The sequence below is a fragment of the Podarcis cretensis genome (assembly GCF_951804945.1).
Source record: "Podarcis cretensis genome assembly, chromosome: 6".
NCBI classification, from domain to species: Eukaryota; Metazoa; Chordata; class Lepidosauria; order Squamata; family Lacertidae; genus Podarcis; species Podarcis cretensis.
Window position 1 is genome coordinate 11,357,916 of NC_137175.1, and position 21,080 is coordinate 11,378,995.

At 45.5% G+C, this 21,080-nt stretch overlaps 1 protein-coding gene across 3 annotated transcripts; it reads right to left on the reverse strand.

The window, feature by feature from the left end:
* Window positions 1-1,402: 1,402 nt before the first annotated feature.
* On the reverse strand, window positions 1,403-20,706 carry LSM14B (LSM family member 14B). Of its 3 annotated transcripts, XM_079979670.1 has the most exons (10): window positions 20,214-20,702; window positions 10,675-10,838; window positions 9,772-9,907; window positions 8,707-8,823; window positions 5,252-5,419; window positions 5,034-5,111; window positions 4,200-4,361; window positions 3,913-4,066; window positions 3,241-3,421; window positions 1,403-2,754 (listed from the first exon to the last, which is right to left on the reverse strand). In XM_079979670.1, the coding sequence occupies exons 1-9, from the start codon at window positions 20,332-20,334 to the stop codon at window positions 3,250-3,252; spliced, it is 1,272 nt and encodes a 423-aa protein (XP_079835796.1). In that variant the 5' UTR covers window positions 20,335-20,702; the 3' UTR covers window positions 1,403-2,754; window positions 3,241-3,249. The 3 variants fall into 3 exon arrangements, with proteins under 3 accessions (XP_079835796.1, XP_079835797.1, XP_079835798.1); XM_079979671.1 differs by lacking the exon at window positions 5,034-5,111 and having other exon boundaries at window positions 20,214-20,706; XM_079979672.1 differs by lacking the exon at window positions 8,707-8,823 and having other exon boundaries at window positions 20,214-20,703.
* Window positions 20,707-21,080: the final 374 nt, after the last annotated feature.

The following is a 21,080-nucleotide window of genomic DNA, read 5'->3' on the forward strand; positions in this document are numbered from 1 at the left end:
TATGTAGTCTGTATAAGGGCTGCTGCACTTCCTCATTTGGATGCTTGCTTGATTTCATTCTTCATTTCAAGATCTCTCCGAATATCTTGCTCAGGGGAAACACTAGCAAACCTCCGGAACTCAGTTACACTTGGGACCCAGTACCACCACCCACAATGGTTCTGTGAAGTAGTCTTCCCTTTGTTATTTACTTTGCTTCACTCAGTGCCCTCTTATGCACTGAGCACTCCTTCCCATAGTTTGTATCCGGAGAAAACTGTCCCACTGGCTTTTTCCATTCTACCAAGTTTCCATTATGACCACAGAATCAAGCACTCCAGTTTGCCCGTCTTGGCTTGGAGGCTTCTAGCATTAGTGGTTTTTTTTAATATAGTATTTCTCTTCAGGTTCTCTTGGCAGTTGTGTTTTGGCCTGCGGTGCTTTGGCCTCTGAATTGCCATTTGGCACTTTCGATGCCTAGGTTTATACCTTTACCCAGTTAAATTACCAATTTTTTCATCAACCCAGGCAGACAATTTGTTCCAAACCAGACCCTCCTGGGCTCCTGTTGGCTTTCCTCTCCTCCCACCAGCAATCAGTTCAAAAGCTGTTCTGCCACCATTACTTCAAGCACCAACAGTTGGCTTCCATCCAGGTTTAAGTGGAACCCACTCCTTTTGTACAGGCCCGGTTTGTCCCCAAATGCTCTTCCAGTGCCTAAGAAGTCCAAACCCCTCCTCCCAAAATCAGTCCCATTCACACTTTTGAGACTATAAAGCTCTGCCTGTGTTATCTGGTGCTGCATGGGGGGGAAGGGAGGAAGCAACATTTCAGAGAAGAGCTACCTTGGATGTCCTGGTTTCAACATCCTACCTAGCAACCTAACTTGCTTCCATGATCTCATGCATGCCAATGTGCACCAAGACTATTGGCTCCTTCCTAGCACTAGGCAGCGTGACAACCACAACCATCATGACAGGAAGGTAATTCACCCTCCAGTCTATACATTTCACACACCCAACTTTCTACGTTCCCAGTGACTGAATCACACTACCAAGATCTCTACTCCCTGAAGAAGAATCATTGGCACGGGAAGATAGTGGGTCATCATCCAAGGAATGTGTTCCTCCTAAGGCATCATTTCCCTCTTTCTCAGAAGGACATTCTCCTTCCCCCATGTCCCACATTCTCTCACCAGGAGGGGAGCTATCTTCCTAGAAATGGGGCGTGCTGCAACATCCCCAATGGCCCACTCTGCCAACTTCTCTATTCCTCTCAGCTTCTCAAAGTCAACAGCTGCTTAACCCTGAACATTACTTTCGGTTGGTATGAAGCCAGCTCTCAATCCATGGTTATCAAGCTTGATGATGTTTCCATTAAAAGCAACAACCTTGCAGAAAACTGTTAGCCAACAAAACGAGGATTAAACATTTACATGTTTATTTGTAATTACAATTTACATGACTCCATAAAGCAGCCCATGATAAAGGCCTACAAAATAAACCCTAGCTTTTATAACAACGTAAGTGAATGCATGACCTAGGGAGGAACTGAAAAAGCTAGCCATGAAACAGGGTGGGAGAGAATAAATGGCACCCAAAAGAGGCCTTTTAACAAAACATTCCTATAGCTAACAAAAAGGGACACATGCCTATTACTACAGGCTTAACCCACTTTCATGCAAGAGTTTATAATCCCTCCTTACCCACCTTTCAACCCCCCAAAAAAATTCTTTTTAAAAACAAAAAAAAAGACCTGAACTATTTACAGAGTTTGGGAAAGAGGGAATCGGTTGACGGACTTGGAACATGCTGGTTTCCTAAGTTCCATTTAGGTTCCCCTTCCCCATTTTGAGGATTTGAAGTCCTACTCATGTTCCAAGAATACAAAGCATGTATTGCTCTTTCTCCAAGAAAAGGACTATTAACCAAAAGCTTAAACTTATTTTTTTTCCTTTAAGTAAGGGTGGGGTAAAATCTCAAATCTCCTTTAAGAGTTGCTGCATGGGTATCCCATAATGTGTAGCCTTCCTCACATGGAGAAAGCTTCACTGCAGCATGGGAGGAGGAGGAGGCGAATATTGGGAGGGGGCTGGAGAACGACACTTGCCACTGGCCAGCTTAGTTGCTTAGCATTCCTACAGGAGGGGTGACCAGCACCTCAAGAAAATTTGTTGTACAGTTCCCCATAGAAACTATACATTTACGTGGTGAACCCAGAATTACAGATACATGATCAGCGACAATTCCCATCACCGCATTACATACAACTTGTTGCACTACAACTCCTTTCTAGACATCAAAATGATTTGTTTCAACCTGGAGGGTGAATGGTGAAAAGACAAAGAAAGAAAAAAGGAACAACAGAAGGAAGGAGACCAGCAGAATCTTTGTTCCACAGATTAAGAGGTTGCTGGTTTCGAACAAGCTTTGGTTCGCTTTTTGAAGAATTTAGAATTGTCTCATCTCCTTCAGGGAACAGATTAGGTGTTCTGTGTGTTCAGCTATAGCAGCCTTTGGAACCTAGAAGCAGCACAAGTTTCTTGTGCTACCTTAAAGGAAAAAAAGAAGAGACTCCTGGTAAAGGTGTTTAGTGAGCACGCATCTTTGTCCAAGTTGCTCCAGTGCGCCAATCCTGCTTTGACACAGAAGCAGCAGTGCCGTCAGGAGTACAAGCTTGTGGACATATCACTCCATTCACCCATGTTTTAAGTGCAGCAGGTCTGCTTGTTACCTCCTTCCTATGTACACATCGTAACAGAACACGCTTGAGAACCTAGACAACAGAAAGAAAAACAGGCATTTTACATTTGCATGAGAACATTTTCCCTATTGCCTCCCAACCTGGTTCTCAAGATACTGGGGAAAATGAACTGAAATATTAAGATTCTGGACTTGATATTTATTTATATATATTTATATTTATATTTATATTTATATTTATATTTATACCACCCTGAGCTCATTGGAAATAGGAGCAGGTTAGAAGCATAGATAGCAGAGAGCTGCTTCTATGTCACGCTTCCCTTAACGCCAAGAGCCGAGCTAGAACCTGCATTTTATTATCCTTTCTCCAAAGAAATCACAGGACAAATAACGGCTATACAGAAACAGTTTTGTGAGTTTCACTGCCATGAAGATCCTGAACTGGCTGGTTCCAATGGACAAATTCATTTTACCGGGTAGACAATTTGATTTACTTGATGCAGAGAACGCCCCAAAGCACTCCAGACCCAGAACCAAAGATAATTTTACAGCTTGCCTGCAAGGTTCACACTCTTCCAGTGCCCACTCTGGGAGGAGCCTGACTTCGCCGCACAGCTCCAGACCCCCTTCCGCCACGAAATCCCCCACGAAAGCTGCGGCCACGGAGAAACCGCCCAGACACACCAAACGTCTCTGTGTTGAGCTTCCGTTCTTCGGCCCACGTTGTACGCCTTGAACTAAGGAACAAAGGACCAGTTTTCCCAATCAGAATACAGTGGTACATCGGGTTACATACGCTTCAGGTTACAGACGCTTGGGTTAAGAACTTTGCTTCAGGATGAGAACAGAAATCATGCTCTGGCGGCGCGGCGGCCCCATTAGCTAAAGTGGTGCTTCAGGTTAAGAACAGTTTCAGATTAAGAACGGACCTCCAGAACGAATTAAGTACTTAACCTGAAGTACCACTGTACATGCCCCCCCAAGATGGTGTTGCAAACCGTTCCCTTGAATGATGTGCACGGTTAAGGACAGAGCACCAATTTACTCTTCAATATGATAACAATGATGATTTTGAACATTCAGCCTCAGATCAACTTCACAAGCTCCCTGACCAGGGAGGGTGGGGAAAGGGATGCCCAAATGAATAGAACCGTGGACTTCTGATGACTATGACTAGAAAGCCAATGAAGCTATAAAGTGGAGGTTCTAAGATCCATGAGTAACTAACCTTTGTTTCAGTTCTGATGAGATGTTGTCAAAGAAAGACTTGGATTTGTCATAGTAGCAGCTGGGCCCTAGGAGTTCTTCATCTGCATTGCCATCGCAATTCTCAGCAGCCACAGCAGGCTCCCCCTTTTCTTCTCCTGCCTCAACTTTCTCATCTGGAAAAACACATTCGTGCGCAATGAACAAGCCACGTTGCCATTTGTCCTAGCCAGATGCTTCCCTTCACCCATTGCTGGAGGAACTGGCATCCAGATCACAACAAGAACACACATTAGCGAACTTGCAAACCTTTAAAATTGAGCTTCTTCTTGAATTCTTTGTCCAGCTCTTCTCGGTTGAATTGCGCATTTGCAGTTTCGAAGTCAAAGTCGCCCTCAAACTTTATTGTATTCTCTTTCACGGTAGTGGGTCGATTCTGCCCTCGGGAGCGATTCCTGGTTCTCCTGTTTCCTGAAAAGAAGTAGAAGAATACTTCCTAACTTGAGTTTCCTTGGCTCTAGACAGGCCAGGTTCCTTGCATGTGACCATGGAGTGATATTATAATGACACCTGTCATTATAATTCTGTTGTGGAGATAATTATAGCAGCCCAGCTGCTCTGGTTATTTGCTACTTGAATGCCTATGAGTGTAATACTGGTGTGGAGCACCAGAACACCCAGTATTTGAATTTACCCATTCATAAACCTCTAGGATTCAACAATTCAGGCCCCTTCTCAGTTAAAGCTGTAACACAGTGAGACCTTTTGCTACTGAACTGCTATTGTGAAGTTTTCAAGTAACTGGAAATTAGAGTAGCCATTCAGGCATACTAATTGGCTCATAACTCAAGAAATTTCAACTTGGATTTTGACATTTTCAAATGGACTGACGGTGGTCTGTGCTTTGGATTGCTTAAGTCGTGTTAACTAGACAGACCTCAGGGTCTTGTGGGTCAGAGATGTGCTTTGCCAGTTATCCACATGCTTTCCTTTCTAGACATGACATTATCGAATGTCATTTTGTTCTAGTCCTCCAAAACCAGTGGTGCATTAATCCATGTTCTTCTGCCTAATCTTACACATACAGAAGTAACACACAGGAAGGCAATTCAGTGTGGAAAAATCTACAGTCAGGTAACATACCTGATCTCCTCCTCTGAGGCCTTCTATTCTCATCATTCACTTGCCCTTGCATTTGAACAGGCGCTGGCTCAACTGTATCTAAGGCAAAATAGGAAAGTCTATTCAACTCAACAATATAAACCAACAAGCTGAACGGTATCAGCAGATGTTAGCTGAAGCAGACTTCAGACCTGGTTTTAACAGTGCTGACATATTTCTGAAAGAAAGTATTTCTGTACCACTTGTCTTGTTACTTTGTGGAATCTGGCGCATGTTCCGCTGGACCGCCGGAATGACTTTGATTGGAGGAGCTTTTTTGGGATTCAAGTTTTCAGTGGGGCCCGTCTGAACAGCCTGCTCCACCATGGGACTTTTGCGCACTGAATGAACTGATGGAAAAGCAGCTCCTGTGGGGAAACCAAGGAATTGTCAGGATTCACGGTGGTGGCTCTGAACTGGAACTAGTCTCCCACATCCTGCCAAAAGAGTTTGGAACAGAAAGTTCTGCTGAAAAGGGGCTTCACCTAGAAAACATTTCCTGCATTTGAGACTATGTTCAGGAGAGATGGCGGCTTGATTTTAATCCGGTCCAGGAAATGAGAGTAATAGCATAGAAATAAAATACATATAGAATCTAAATTTTCTTTTAACTGATGTTGGGAAGTCAGATTAACCACTGAGAAGCATTGAAGCTGACAGCTATCAGGTTGAACAAGATGGCCCCAGATGGAAATCTAGGCAAATGTTTAGTGAGAGTATTCACAGGCTGAAGTGAAAAATATAACTTTTACCTTGTACCGTAAGCTAGTTTTTACACAAACCTACCTCTCCATTGAGACAAGCAAGCTACATAAATTATCCAAGTTCAAGGGCCCATTTCAGCCAAGCAAGAACACTCAAGAAGGGTGTGGAACAGGGCCAATGAGGGATAAGGCCTGGGTAAGAGCCCCAAGGCCTGGAAGGTAGCGATTGGCCACAGGTCCAAAATTCCCCACCCTTGGTGTCAACCAGGAGTGTTCAACTAGTTTAAATTGCATGCAATATTACAGATGTTAGCCTTCTACATAGCCACATGGTTTACACATGTTCTGATCCTCATGCATAAGCACACATTTCAAAGAGGTACTTAGGAGCCAATAATCCACAGCAGACTAGCACACCTGCATAGTTTCTGCGGCCTATCAGCCCTTCACTTCCCCGTGTGCCTTGGACCTCACATTGCTCTGAAAAAGTACTAACTTAAACAGGCTTTTCCCCTCGCAAAGGCACACTGCTACCCGGCAGAAGCAAATCCACAAGAACTATTATTTGGTTAAGGTGCAGAATACGGCTGTTCATGGTACAGAAGAGAGATGAACAGTGAGTGGAGTATTTTTTATTTACTTCTCTAGCAAAATTTATGTGCCGCTTGATTGTAAGAAAATGTTTAGGCAGTCTGTATATTTCCAATAAAGTATTTGGGTCCCAATGTCTCACCCGTGTTAACATAGCTTGAAACCAAGTTGACAGACACTGTGAAGTCTGGAATCTTTGGAGGGCGGGGAAAGAAATTCAGCAGGAGTTTCGTTAGCTAGCAGACATGTGGCACAACTCTGCCACTCAACAGGTTCTAAACTCGTTACTCCATCTCATCACTTAAACCTCTTAACAGTGAGGAAATCTCGTAAAACGATAGTGGGAACCAAAGTTTGTCTCAAAAATGTGAAAATATTTTGAAAGCCTTCATTCTTGAACTAAAAAGCATACATAGTAGTTTGGGTGCAGAATTCTCTTTTTTGTTTGATTGTATAGTCCTGTTCCAACGTACAAAGCTCACCCTCTTGCCTCCCAGAATTGAGATTAGATGTTCCAGCACTGTCCCTTGTGCATATTTAGCTTTGCACTACAATGGCATTTAGGGGCTAGATCATGCTGTAACTAAAAGCAACCACCGTATTTTTCGCCCTATAGGACGCACCGTCCCATAAGGCGCACCTAGTTTTTTTGGGGGGAAATAAAGGGAAAAAAATTATTTCTCCCCCCAGGCGCGGGACTGGGGCGGGGGAGGCCCGCCCGAGCTTCCCCCGACCCCAGCCCCCAAACAGGCAGCTCTCTGCAAGCCGTGGGAGCCCAGCGCTGGCTCCCGCTGCTTGCGGAGAGGTCCGCGAAGCCTGGACGCGCTGAGCTCAGCGTGCGCAGGCTTCAGCATGCAAGCAACTCTCCGCAAGCAGCGGGAGCGCTCCCGCTGCTTGCAGAGAGGTCCGCGAAGCCTGGAGAGCGAGAGGGGTCGGTGCGCACCGACTCCTCTCGCTCTCCAGGCTTCACCGAAAGCCTGCATTCACCCCATAGGACGCACACACATTTCCCCTTCATTTTTGGAGGGGAAAAATTGCGTCCTATAGGGCAAAAAATACGGTATGCAGGGTAAATTGCCACCAAAACGCAACCCAAACACTTCAGTGTAAAGTTTAGTCTCAGCGCAGTTTGACCAAATTGTTTTTATTAAGAATGCAGATTTGAACCTCTTGCAAAAGCAGCCAAGGGACAATGCGTACCATTAATTGAAGAGCCCTTAAAAAGCAAACTCGAGCATCACCAGAGGAAAATCTGATGGAGCCAACTACAACTTACCTCCTTCATGTGGAAACATTGCAACAAACCTGTCACAACTCACTATCCCCCTGAATGTATGATGCACGATATTCAGACAGCTTCTGCTGTTAAAGTCTCAAGCCACCTATAAGCTTCCCCAGAATCCTTGATTCAGAAAAGCAGTTTTGATTAGATTTGCAGCCAAGAGACACATTTGCAGAGCCTTACACCTCTGTTCTAAAAAAACCGAAGGTAATTCATGCCAAGGTAATGCAACCTGCCTAGCAAGCGTCAATTATGTTCTCAAACTGGACAGACAATGCACAGCCACGGTCAAGACACATGCAAGAGAACAGAAAAGTAGCCACACAAAGCATAACATGCAATGCAGCCCTCACAGGCAAATTTTACTGTAGGAATTTTGAGTAGAAATTCCTTCATGCAGTTTTGAACATTGTCCCATTCCCAGCAGGCACCCTCTCCCCGCCCCCCAAGCAGCTACTTGTCCTCTCCTCTTGCGAAACCTTGGCATCTGATATTTGTAGCACAATCTCAAACCAGAATCTCAAAAATTTTAAAAGGCCACAAGAGTAGCCCAAATCTTATCCAAGGGCAGCCAGTCATCCACAGACAAGACATTCTACTATACAACAGCTTGGTGTCATGCATGTCCTATAAGCCATCAGTATTCTAGGCTTACAGGTTCAATTCCTTGAACTTCAATTTGCATTGTGGTTTCTGATCATCATAGTTTTGCAGGCCCTCTTCCAGAAGCTCCATGGTGTAGCCTTCAAGGAAGGGTTTCTGAACTTAACTAGTGATCAGCCTCCTTGCTTCCTGGTCCCCACATTTCACTGGATTTCTCCTACGCCACTAGCTGCCTTCCCTCTAGCTAGTTCTGCCTCAGTATTTAAAACACTACCCAGAACTCAAGCTCCTTTTCGTCCACCAATCAAATACCTGGAGCAGAAGCAAATGCACCAAGGTTTTCAGAAAGACTACTGCTGTAATCCTTGCTGAGGTTAACTCTGTTCAGGAGCAAGAAGGGGGGTTAAAAGACAAAATGGTTTTGAAAACACCATGCAGTTCTTCCAAATACTTGGAATCCTCAAGCTGCTGTTACCCTTAGAAGACAGCAGGTGTGGCTCTGATGACAAGTCAGGCTCTGAAACTGGCTGAGGAGACGAAGAAGAGCTAGGACTGGAAGCAGCTGCTGATGCTGGAGGGCTTACCAGTTTCTCTAAAAGAAAGACAGGAGGGGAAAAGACAAAGCAAAGAGGGATACCAATAAGACACAAAGCACTAGAGTTATCCAGGTGAGTTGGGAAAGAAAGATGGCTCAAGATCTGTGTGTGTTCTTACAGTTTTGAGACTGGGGAGAATTTAACCAGGAACAAAACAGATATTGGTACCAGAAGAACATTCTGCATCACACAACTTAAGCATCAGCCTATCAATGCCTTTAAATAACTTATATTGCTAATAACCACCTAAAATGGAAGCAACTGTTCAAACATACTGCCTTGGATTCCTCCTCTCTAATTTTCAGCTGATAAATGGAAAGCAGTTAAGCTGGAAACTTAACTGCTGAAAAATATATATATAGTTAAGAGTTCTTAAAACCCGGTACAGTTTCTTCTCACTCGCTGTGATCAGATGACACCCTTACTCTCATTTTACAGCTGAGGAATCACAAGGAGTTTATGAATGAGCTGGGATTAGTCCAAAGGTAGCAGCTCTGACCCAGGTTTGGTCTGTTGCACCACAGCATGAATGGCCTTTCCCAAGGTGGAGGACTCCGACAAGATTCAATTCATAAAGCTAGCTTGTTTCTAGTCAGCAGCTAAAGCAAAGAAATCAAGCTTAATTCCAGTAAGACATGGGCTGCTGAAAAGACGTGCTTTTAACAACTGAGGAATACACACAATATAAGTCTTCAGTTTAGTCCTCACTGCAGGTGGTAAACAAATGTCTGGGCTGTCCACTTTAGACAGCAGGAGGAGGCTCACGTGATGGAATTCCTCCCAACGGGAAGAAAAACAAAAACATTCAGAGCCTCTTCTCTCTCCAATCAATACAGAAGTCTCCTCCATGCTGGAAACTGAACAGCATTCCCTGCGAGTCTCCAGCTGGAATCTGGAGTGGAACAGCCCAGGCAGACATATCAGTTTATTGTTACAGTACTCACCTAAACCAAGGGAAGCTGCATACTGCTGGCTAATTAAAGAGCTGGCAGCAAGCTGGCTGTAGGGCGGCATACCTCGGAAGGGACTGTAAGGCACGTGTGGCTGAAAGGAGGGTGCTGAGGCAGAGCTCAGAGAAGACTACAAAATGAGAGAACACCATATTATATTATTTTATTATTTATTTGTACACCACCCTATACGCACAGGTCACAGGCTGACAGGATAAAAACAATATGAAAAAACAAAATACATAAATGCAAACAAAAACAACTCAATAACTCCCCTACCCCACACCCACAAACAAGAAAAATATTAAAAGGGCATTGGGTGTCTATCAGCCAAAGGCCTGGTTAAAGAGGAATGTTTTTGCCTGGTGCCTAAAAGTGTATAATGAAGGCACCAGGCGAACCTCCCTGGGGGGTGCATAAAGTTATGCTTCTAAAGTTAAAGGCTGCAAAATGAAGATGGACAGGAGGTAGGAAAATATTCAATGCTAGCACAGTTGTTTTTTAACATTCAGGATGTTTAGCATCACTACTACAAAATAGCACAGGTCCTTGTAGGTTAACAGCTACAATGCACAGGTTGTCAGCAAACAAAGCCAGACAAGGGCAGGGATGGGACAGAATTGACTGCTACACTATCATACCTTTTGGGTGGGGGGTGAGAGCTAGCATGTGCGAAGGAATGAACACTCTTAATATAGGGGGAACAGCCTAACTTGAATCTAAGAAATGGCAGAGGGGCTGTCATGCTTGTCTGCTGTACCAAACAAACAGAACAATCTTGTGTCATCTTAAAGACTAAAAAAATCCAATAGTGATAATTCAATTAAGAGACACAAGGGGAGCCAAGCTCAACTGCTGGATGAAGCCACCACTGGTGTTTCAGATGAAATAACTTACCTGGACAATAGCAGGATCCTGGGGGAGATTATGCTGCGCTTTTGGAGGCTCACATACAGTGATATCTTTAATATCACTACCTCGAAAGATGATATATTCATAAACTTCTTCCCTTGGAGGGGCAGGACGGTCTGTGGGACGATCTTCAGTTCCAAAGGAGCGCACTTTGAACATTAAAGAAAAAGTACTAATGTTAATACTTGGAAGACAACAGGCCATTTTATATTGCCTTTATGAAACGCATTTGATAGCAGCGTCTCCCCTGATCTGCTTGAACTACAATTCTGAGGACTGGAGCTGGGACGTCTGTTCTGACCTTGCCTGCTACATCCTAATTTGTCCAAGGGGCAAGCTCTCTTCCCTCCAACAATTACAGTGCAAGCAGCTCTTGGTACTTGTGGTGACTGATGCTGAAAACCACCTCCTGACTCCCCCTTGTTTGCACTGCATTATAGAGCAGGACTACAAACTGGCTGTTGCAAAACTATTACAGAGGAATAGATGGAAGTCCTCTGAATATGCAACTACTATTCCTCCAATACCCACTCTTTATCAGTATCTTTTTCACTCCAGGCAAAGACACCCCCCCCCAGGCCTTTTAATCCTGATGAGGCATTTTATTACTTTGAATTCTGATCTATTGAGTGTTAATTCATTGTGTATTTGCTAGCTTTCCAAAATATGAATCACTCAGAAATACTGGAAAGGAGATCAGTCTTTAGTATCAAGGACAACAACATCTGTCAAGGTTCTAGAACACAGATGGGGAACCTTCAGATGTTTGCAGGCTCCCAACAGCTCCAAGCAGACTGGTCAATGGCCAGGACAGCAGCCCACAAATTTCTGAAAGGCCACAGGTTCCCCAACCCTGTATACCTGAAGGAGCATCTCCACCCCCATCGTTCAGTGCCTGAGATCCAGCACTGAGGGCGTTCTGGTGGTTACCTCATTGCAAGAAGGTTACAGGGAACCAGACAGAGGGCCTTCTCAGTAGTGGTGCCCACCCTGTGGAATGCCCTCCCATCAGATGTCAAGGAAATAAGCAGCTAGCCTATTTTTAAAAGACACCTGAAAGCAGCCCTGTTTTGGGAAGTTTTTAATATTTAATGCTGTATTGTTTTTAACACTCGGTTGGGAGCCGCCCAGAGTGGCTGGAAAACTCTACCAGATGGGCGGGTATGAATAATAAATTATATTATTATATAACCCCATTGTGTTTGCTTTGTATAAGCAAGTTTGGCTCAGCAATTTAGTCAAATTGAGTCCACATTTCAATGCACAGGATTTGTGTTCCCCAGTAATTTGTAGAGCAGTAATGAGACCATACCACAGGGTTAAAAGGAAACTCAGTTAAGAGGCAGGAGAGGGGGGACGGACAGAAAGCATTAACAGAGTCGTACAAGACATCTATCACTTCATTCTCCCTTAAATTCAAGCCTTTCCCATCTCAGCAGAAAGGGCACAGGAATATAAAAGTTGTGTTGGTAAGTCCACGATGTCACAATGATTTAAAGGAAGCAAAGGGTAATTTTTTAAAAAGAGTCTCTCAAGCAGCCAAGAGAAAGAACAGTTACTCTAGAACAGTTGTCCTCAAACCAGACCTTCAAAAATGCCAGAGGGTTGTTGCATGAACACATTTGCGAACCCAACCAATAATGTTTTACACATGTTTTAATAGTACCAAGTTTCCCTTTTACAGATCAGTTACATTTATGTTGGAGCGAGCTGAATAAATTCAGCATTTTCCAGATAGTTGTGTTAAGCTTCTGATGCAGCTATTGGCAGGCTTCCCATTTACATAAATATGATGCTGCGAACAGGATTAAGGCTGTCAGAGCTCTATTTACATGTTCATGATATTCCTCACTATACCATCCAGAACTATGCACAAGTCTTCTAACTAAGCCAATACTGGGCAGTCTTCTTCCCACTTCAACTTACTGAGAAAGAATCCCTTTTTTGGGAGAGAGTGAGAACTTGGTTTCTATATCCTTAGCTGCAGATAGCAGGCAGAGCTGAGAACTGAGACTGGAGCCTCAGAGATAAAAGAGGTGTGTTTTGCTTGGCTACTGGTGATCAGAGAACAAGGCAGCACAGTAGCAACTGCAGCAAGGACTAAAATGATTCAATCAGAGAAAACAAGAAAGTAAAGGTAGCTGTGTTGCCAACAATAAAATCTCCAAACTATTAGGGGGAAACCTTTGTATTTAGCAGCTCCTGACAAGGACTTATAAACAGGGTCGTTTGTGAGGATGACCCAGAGTGCAGTATTGCGCTGTCTGTAGGACCAAGAGACATGGACGGTGGAGAAGCTGCTGCAGCAGCGACCTGCCATGTTTGTCTTCCTGCCCGAGAATGTGCAAAATAATTACACCTGCAGCAAGTGCAAGCTTAGAGCAGAGTAGTCAGTCATAGAACAGTGACATAGATGGGGTGCCCCCAGAGAGGAGGAAGATTGTGCACTGCAGGAGACAAACCCCTGGAGGAACATGACACACAGAAGCAGGACTTGTCAGGAGCCATGCTATGCCACTGGAGCTGCAAAATTGATTCCATGCCCTCACCTCGGACAGATTCTGGGCCAGAGGAGCAAGGATAGCAGTTGCAGAACTCAGAATACACCGAAGGTGGCTGTGGAAGGTACAGCATACAGAACAATTCCTGCCTCTCCTCAGAGTAGGTAGAGACCTGTGGTAGTAAGTGACTCCATACTGCGGAGGACAGAGGCAGCAGTGTGTGGAGGAAACAGGATGCCACAGGAGGTGTCCTGTCTTCCAGGTGCAAAGATTCATGTGACTGAAGTTGCCAAGTCTTATAAAGCCAGCTGGCCATAACCTCTTCCTTCCAATTCTTGTGGATACAAACGATATTGCCGGACACAGCCTTTGACGTAAACCAAGGAACTATGAGACTGAGCAGGAAGCTGAAATGCCTTAAGAGCACAGTGTGATTATGGGGGGGGGGGGATCTAATGTTATTCTAGGCAGCTTCAGATCAAGGGAAGTACCAGTACTTAGTCCTGCTCTCTTCTTTCTTGGTCGGACCACACTGTGTCCAGTTCTGGGCTCCACAATTCAAGGATACTGACAAGCTAGAACTTGTGCAGAGGAGAGAACTACCAATATGATGAAGGGTCATGAAACCAAGCCTTATGAGGAATGGGTATGTTTAGCTTGAACAGGAAACAGGATATAACCATCTTCAAATATCTAAAGGGCTGTCACATGGAGCATGCTTGTTTTCTCCTGTTCCAGAACCCAAACCAATGTCTTCCAAGAATCCAGGCGATTTCAACCAAACATCAGGAAGAACTTTCTGATGGTATGAGCTGCTTGACAGTGGAACGGACTCCCTTGGAAGATGGAAGACTTTCCTTCAATGGAAGTTTTTAAGCAGAAATTGGATGGCCATTTGTCATGGATGCTATGGTCGAGATTCCTGCATTGCAGGGGCTTGGACTAGACAACACTCATTGCCCCTTCCAATTCTACAATTTTAGGCTTCTATGACCAGCTAAAACAGCATGAGTGGATGTCACAGAGTTTTTTGTTTGTCTTTTTGAAGATAAGAAATAAAAGTCAGCACCATTCCGAGCTTCTTGAAGAAACAAGATAAAAATATAACAAAATGTTGGTGCATAATTCTCTGCCAGCTGCCAATGGTATTATTGATATAGGAATTAAAAATATGAGCAGGGACATATGTGAAATATAAAATTTCTTTCCTACCGTAAGTATAGGTCAAGAAATGCTATATTTGTGTAGGCCCAAAATTAAGTCTGCTCAAGGGATTATGTTGGTATCAAGGATCCATTTATTCACACCAACTTATATTGGTAAGTATGTTTTGCTCTGCCAAGTGTTGTGTTTCTCTGTTTCTCAATGCTAGAAACTCAGATATACAATCTAATCACCAAATGGCACCTTTAACCTAGATTACGGCTGCCACAATGGAATGTCAATGCGCCATTTCCCCCTGCCACATGGAGTAATAATTATTTGTATTATTTTCATTTCTACTTTGAAGAGGAAAAAAACTCAAAGCTGTTTACAACACATTAAAACATCAAATAAAAAAATCCAGAATGAAGCAAATTCAAGCTTCAAGGAAAATATTTCAGATCCATATCTAAGTGACATTTTGCTTTCCCCGTATTTATTGACCTACTTGACTGATATAGCTGTCCCATAGCAGACATACTCTAGGAAGCTAATGTAGTTGTAGTGGTTAGTGTGTCAGAGTAGGACCTGTGAGATCAGAGTTCAAATCTCCACCGTCATGAAGCTCACTGGGTGACCTTGAGTCAGTCGCAGCCCCCAAACCCACCTCACAGGTTCGTTATGGAATTAACTGGGGGGGGGGTGAACCATGTACTCCTTGGAGAAAAGCCCGGGATATAACTGCAGTAAATAAGCTCTTCTGCTTACCTGCTTTAGAAAGCTGAAGGGACCAGCCAAATGGAGATGTCATTTGCCAACCTGGTGTACAGAGATCTCCACATGGGCTTAAATTGGACCCACAACAGTCACAAAACATGTCTGGGGGGTTTCTGAACTGCCCCTTCTGTGTGTGCATCAGCATGTGGACACCCTCTTCCAGGTTTTCTTCAAAAGCACAGGGAAATAAAATGTGCTCTTACTGATGCTACACTGATTTTCAAAAGATACTTGCAACACTTCTTGCTGTTTGAGTCGTAGCGGGATAGGGATATAAGCTCCCATCTCTCTTCTAAGCTGTGGAGAAAGGCACAGGCTCACCTGTTGCATTTTAGCTCAGCATTTATGCCAGAAGACACAGTTCTCCCCCTCTTGGGCAGTAGGCAGTCATTCAAATTAACATTTTAGTAGACTAACAAAGCCAGCCAAGATTTCTTGACCATAGGTAGGCAATATTGAGGACTTTTTGAAGCAGGAGGTGGTGGCCAGCAACACTGCTGTGGATTATCTGCAGCAGACACTTCTTGGTGCTGCAGAAGCGGTGCATTTTCGCAATGGAAAGTTGTGAGCGTGGTATGTCCAAAATACAATGCAAAGGTTACCCAGGATAAGCCTCCCTAGGGACATAGGAAGCTGCCTTATGCCAGATCAGACTATTTGTCCATCTAGCTCAGTGTTGTCTACTCTGCCAGATCTTCAGAGCCTCAGACAGATTTTCCCTATCATCCGTTGCCTGATCCTTTTAACTGGGGATACTAAGGATTGAACGGGGTGTCCTACGCATAAAAAAAGTGAGTGCTCGACTATTACTACTAAGCTGTGGTCCTGCTATGTAAAGATTAAGAACAGACAATTGATGGCGCAGGAAGTGGGGAGCTAAATCCAGCCTGCCCCTCCTCTGTTAAGCACATGAGCTTATTTTTCCAGACTAGCAAGCAGAGAAAGGAGTATAGATTTTCTTTTAACGTAGTCCAGTGTTAACTGCAAGACACTTTTGACACAAGTTCTCTCCTTAAGCACCTTACTTGTTCGTTTCCATTTGCCTAGGTTTGTGGTGGTGTGTGGAAATCCACTGCCTCAAGTCAAAGAATCTGTTGCTGGTCAAACAGCAGAGGAAAATATTAAAGAGCCCTTTGCTGGTCTCTGCAAAAGAATATTCAGGTGAATCCAAATTGCTTGCCCTTCATTCCATGCAATATTCAAAATATGTTCTTGCAAAAAAATGAGTTGCTGACCTAAACTAGACACTACCTAGGATGTATGGTTTCTTAATCACCATGAGGACTAGTAACTGGCTTAAATTAAAACCAAGAAGGAATTCAGAAAATCTAGCCTAAGTTCAGGTTCAAAACACAACTGCTTGTTCTTGTGTGTCATCTACAAAGACAAGAATACTGTCAATCGAAGTGTTATTAATTCAGAAACACACTGCTTTTGATAAACAGATCTGAGGGACTAGGACTCTGCTTCAGCCAGCTACTGTTTCAACAAGATGCACATAAGAGTATTAATCCTATACTAGGGAATTGGAGAGGAGACAGAGCCTGATATTTAGCTAAACGCAGAAGACAGCAGTTCACAATTGAGTGCATATCAAATCTATAAAGAACGCAGAATCAGTCCTCAATCACACTATGTGGGCTGATGCAAGAGGCAGGAGCAGTGCAAGGCAGCAGGATGGAGGACCTTTAAAGGAGACAGACATACAAGCTGAAGGAGGTGGGGCTACATTCCAACTGCCTGCAAGGTAAGGGAAGCCAGACAGCATACAAAGCTATACAAGAGAACAATGGCTGGCTGCTGCAGACAGCCATCTCCCTCCTGAATCAAGCTCAGCAAGATCAGGTATCAGATAAGCTGCACTAAAAAAGTTTATTTCCCCCTCCCCCAAATACTGCTGTTGCTTGGCTGCTGGGCTTTAGTATTAAGACACACAAGGGATTTCTTAGCCTTGGACAAGAAAACATAAGGCTAACATCTGGTTGACCATATTTCTTTAATTAAGAGAATACAGGAAGCTGGAGGGGAATTGAACTAGAATCGAGTATACATGCAGCTCACCGCCCCCCCCCCCAGTGCAGCCAGGTAGCCAGCTATTAAATCCTGCACATCCCAGCCAGGTTTGTCAAGCTCTCCTTCAGCTTTAGCAGCACAGAAACATACATCGGGAGCCGACTATGAAGGGGCAAGGCCATAACAGAACACATGCAATTCTGCCCATCTACAAGGCCTGCCTTCTTGTTTCCTCAACCTAGAGACTTGGGCAGTTTGTAGTCAGGTCACAACTAACCATCTCAGCTGAATCAGGGTAGAATCAGCCCCCCCCCAACACTTGTCAGTTGCACACAATCTTAGCGCTAACTTCTACATCATGTTCCAGAGAATACCATGCCTTATGAAAGATGTGGACAGCCCAGCACTGGCCTCCAAGGTGTTCTAAGCCCAAACAAATGCAAGGAACGAACAAACCCGTTTTCTTTACGGGTGTTGGGAAAAGAAAAGAAAAAATCAAGGGGTGAAGCCTCCAAACAAAATGGAATAAGCAGGGAGGAAGGGAATTCCCTTTGTGAGAAGAATGGTTTTCAGAGACCTTGCTATGAGAAAAGCTGTCTTCAACGTGGTATAACTCTCTTGCCAAGAAAGAAAAGGGATGAAGCTGGGGCCACCCCAAGCCATGACCCACAAGCTCAATGCCAGTACCACCTAGTGTGCCAATCACCTGCAACAACCTACAACTGATCTTTTCCATTTACAGATTCCAAAAGCTGGAGAAATTGAAAATAACACAACAGAATGCTTTAGGGAATAGGAGGCGGCAAAGCAGCCCCTCAGACATCTGCTGCAGGAACCTAGGTCACTTTCATCATTATCAAGGCAAAGGCCCCAGAGAAGCTTTCCAGGCCCATGCTGTTAAAGCTTAGAATACAGGGGGCCCCCAACCCATTAAGTGAAGGGGAAACATGGAGACATTTCCCTGGCTCTCAAAAGTAGTGAGGTGAGAAAGAAAATATGAACCACACATCTTCCCCAAGTCAAAGACATGAGGGTCTCCAGGTGAATAAAGTAGTGCCCTTACATACTTGGCATTTTACAGAAGACTAGACATTCTCTTTTCTACTCTCAGCTATTCATGCAAAGTTTTGAAAAATGACAAGATATGACAGGAAATGACGATCCAGAGACCAAAGTGGATGAAATGAAGCTGCAAAGACCATCTTTTCCCAAGCATACCCTCAGAGACCTGGATTTTGAGGCACACTTTCCCAGAGTAAGTCCAATTTGACCAAACTGCAGGAGGCAGTGGAAGACAGGAGTGCCTGGCGTGCTCTGGTCCATGGGGTCACGAAGAGTCAAGACATGACTAAACAACAACAAAACCTACATATAGAAGCTACAAAGGCTGCAGAACACATTCTCCTCCTGGTAATGTGGGTTTTCCATAAAATGTTCACTCCTGATTTACCTATGCCCTAAACCAATCTGAATCAGATTAAACATGTTTAGATGATGCGTACTTTCCTTCCAGCAATTTACAGATAACCAGAACATGAGAATGGGTATTGCACATGGATTTTTTCCCCAAATCGGCCCTGCTTCCTGATGAAGTTTCACAACACTGAAACTGTGCAATGTAGCTGGCATCAAATTTCTCCTATCTATTCTCACAAAAAACATGGGAAAATTTTCCACAGAAAAATATAGAAACAGAAAATTTTCGACACCACAGCTGCTTCCCATAAAGTGAGCTTGCAAGACTGGAAAAAGGCAGCAGCCAAAGTTCTTCAGAGAATATGCAACTTAAGGCCTCCAGTTTGTTCATCTTTCTCTTCAAAGTCAGCAGGACGCCTATGCAAGTAGAATTAAGAAGCTCGCCTACTCTTCTGTGAGAAACAGCAAGAGGTAGGAAGTGTGTCGTAAGGAGTTGCAGCATCTACAAAGGCTGTTTTTATAGAACAGACTTTCTCAACCTTCGGTCTCCAGATATTGTTGGACTACAAACCCCATCATCCCTGACCACTGGTCCCTTCTAGCTGGGGATGATGGGAGATGTAGTCCCAAGGTTGAGAAAGGCTGTCCTATAGGGGTAGAAGATGCAGGTAGCCCAAGATTATATTCCTTACTTGTATTAAAGAACAAAGCATGCAGCATGCAAGGGGACCCTTTTGCTACATAGGCACAAGTCTAGCCAAGAGCCTGGGAAACATGCACGCATGCACAAACACACACAAACTGTTTAAAAAGAAACGAAAAACCCCCAAGGCCCTCATGATTAAGGCACCCTCTTCCCTTGTCCAGACATCCACCCCCCTGCGCTGTCTGGCTTGCAATTTGCAATCTTCCCCACTAATGGCAAAGTGTATAAATATCAACTCTGCATTCTTTTCTCTTTTAGCACCACGGGGTTTGCAAGAAAAGAAAAGGCAGTACTGCAAGCAAGCCATTTACAGCCTCTCCGTGGGGAGACGGGGGGGGGGCGAATGGGGAGGAAAAGAAGCAAAGACTGTTTGCAAAGGAGGCTGAAGCGTTGCTCTCCACCCCACTGCCTACCTCTCCTTCCAGCTTCCCACCAGGCCCTTCAACCTCAATTTCAAGAGCAGCAGCAACAGCAGCTCCTCCATCTATGAGTAGCCATGTTTTTCTGGGTTGCTGTTTTTCTTTCCCCTCTCCCATTTTTTTTTTAAAAACCCCCCACTGCCGAGCAAATAAATTAGGACTATTTGGGAAGCACACGCCCCCTTTAAAGCTCAGCTGCCTCCCTCCTTCCCCCCGCCGAAGGCAGACATCAAACCGCACCCCCTGCAAATGAAAGAAAGGAAAACGCTGGAGGAGGGAGGAGGAAGGGAGGGAGGGGGAAAGGGAAAAGAAAGGAATTCGAGGTAACGCGACTTTTCCGACGTCGGACCCGCTTCTCTCCTTGGGGGGGGGGCGGGGAGAAGAGCAAAAGGATGGGGGCCCCACCCACCGCCTCTCCTGGCGCCCCCCAACCCAGCCCCCTTTTATTCCTTCTCTCCCTCACGCCCACCCGCGCACACGGACACGCGCGCTCGCCCCTTCCCCCCCCCGCGGCTTGTGAGGGGGGGTCTTCGGCGGCCCCCTACCCACCCTTGGCCAAGGCGACGGTGGAGTTGTCGGTGTCGATGGTGTAGAGGATGCCCTCGTAGCGGATCTGCGCCTTGGAGATGAGGCTGATTTTGCTCCCGATGTACGGCGTCCCCGAGCTCATGGCGTCGCCGGGCTGGGCGGCCGCGGGCCTCGGTGGGGGGAGCGCCGCAGGAGAAGTCTGGACTTGAGGGCGGCCGGGCCGACACCCCGCCAGGGACCAGCACTCTCGCTCGCAAGACCGGCTGGCTTAGCCGAGGCCCAGCAGCCAGGCTCGAGTTAGCACGGCGGCGGCGGCGGCGTCGTCTTTATTGTTTACCACAGCTCGACCTCCTTTTTTTCCCCCTCTCTCTCTCTCTTTTCTCAATTCCTCTCCTCAGCTACGCCCGAGCCACTCGCCGCTGCGGCGGACTGAGGAAGGAAACCCCGGCCGGCCGCTCCTTTTATAGCCCCGGAGGCAAGGCAGCGATTGGGGGAGAGGGGCGCGCGCGCGCGAGGCAGGCGGGCGGCGTGAGGGGAGGGGAGAGAGAGGGGGGGGGAGGGGGGGAAAGAGAGCGTGCGGAGGAGGTGGGGAGGGGGTGAGTGAAGGGCGGAGCCGCGCAAGCGCACTTGGCAATGCGCGCGCGCCGGACGGCTCGCGAGGGAAGCGGGTCGGGGGGGGGGGCGGGTCGGAGGCGGTGAGGGCGGAGAAGGTCAGAGGGAGGGAAATGGGAGGGGAACGCGCAGGGAGGGTGGGGCGCGCGGCTCGGGCGTCACGTGACGGGCGGCCTGTTCCTCCCTCACGCGCACGTTATAAAACGAGCGCCCGTCAGTTATTGGACGGAGGAGGAAAACTTCGACGCTGCTGTTGTTTCTCCTCCTGTTTTTGAA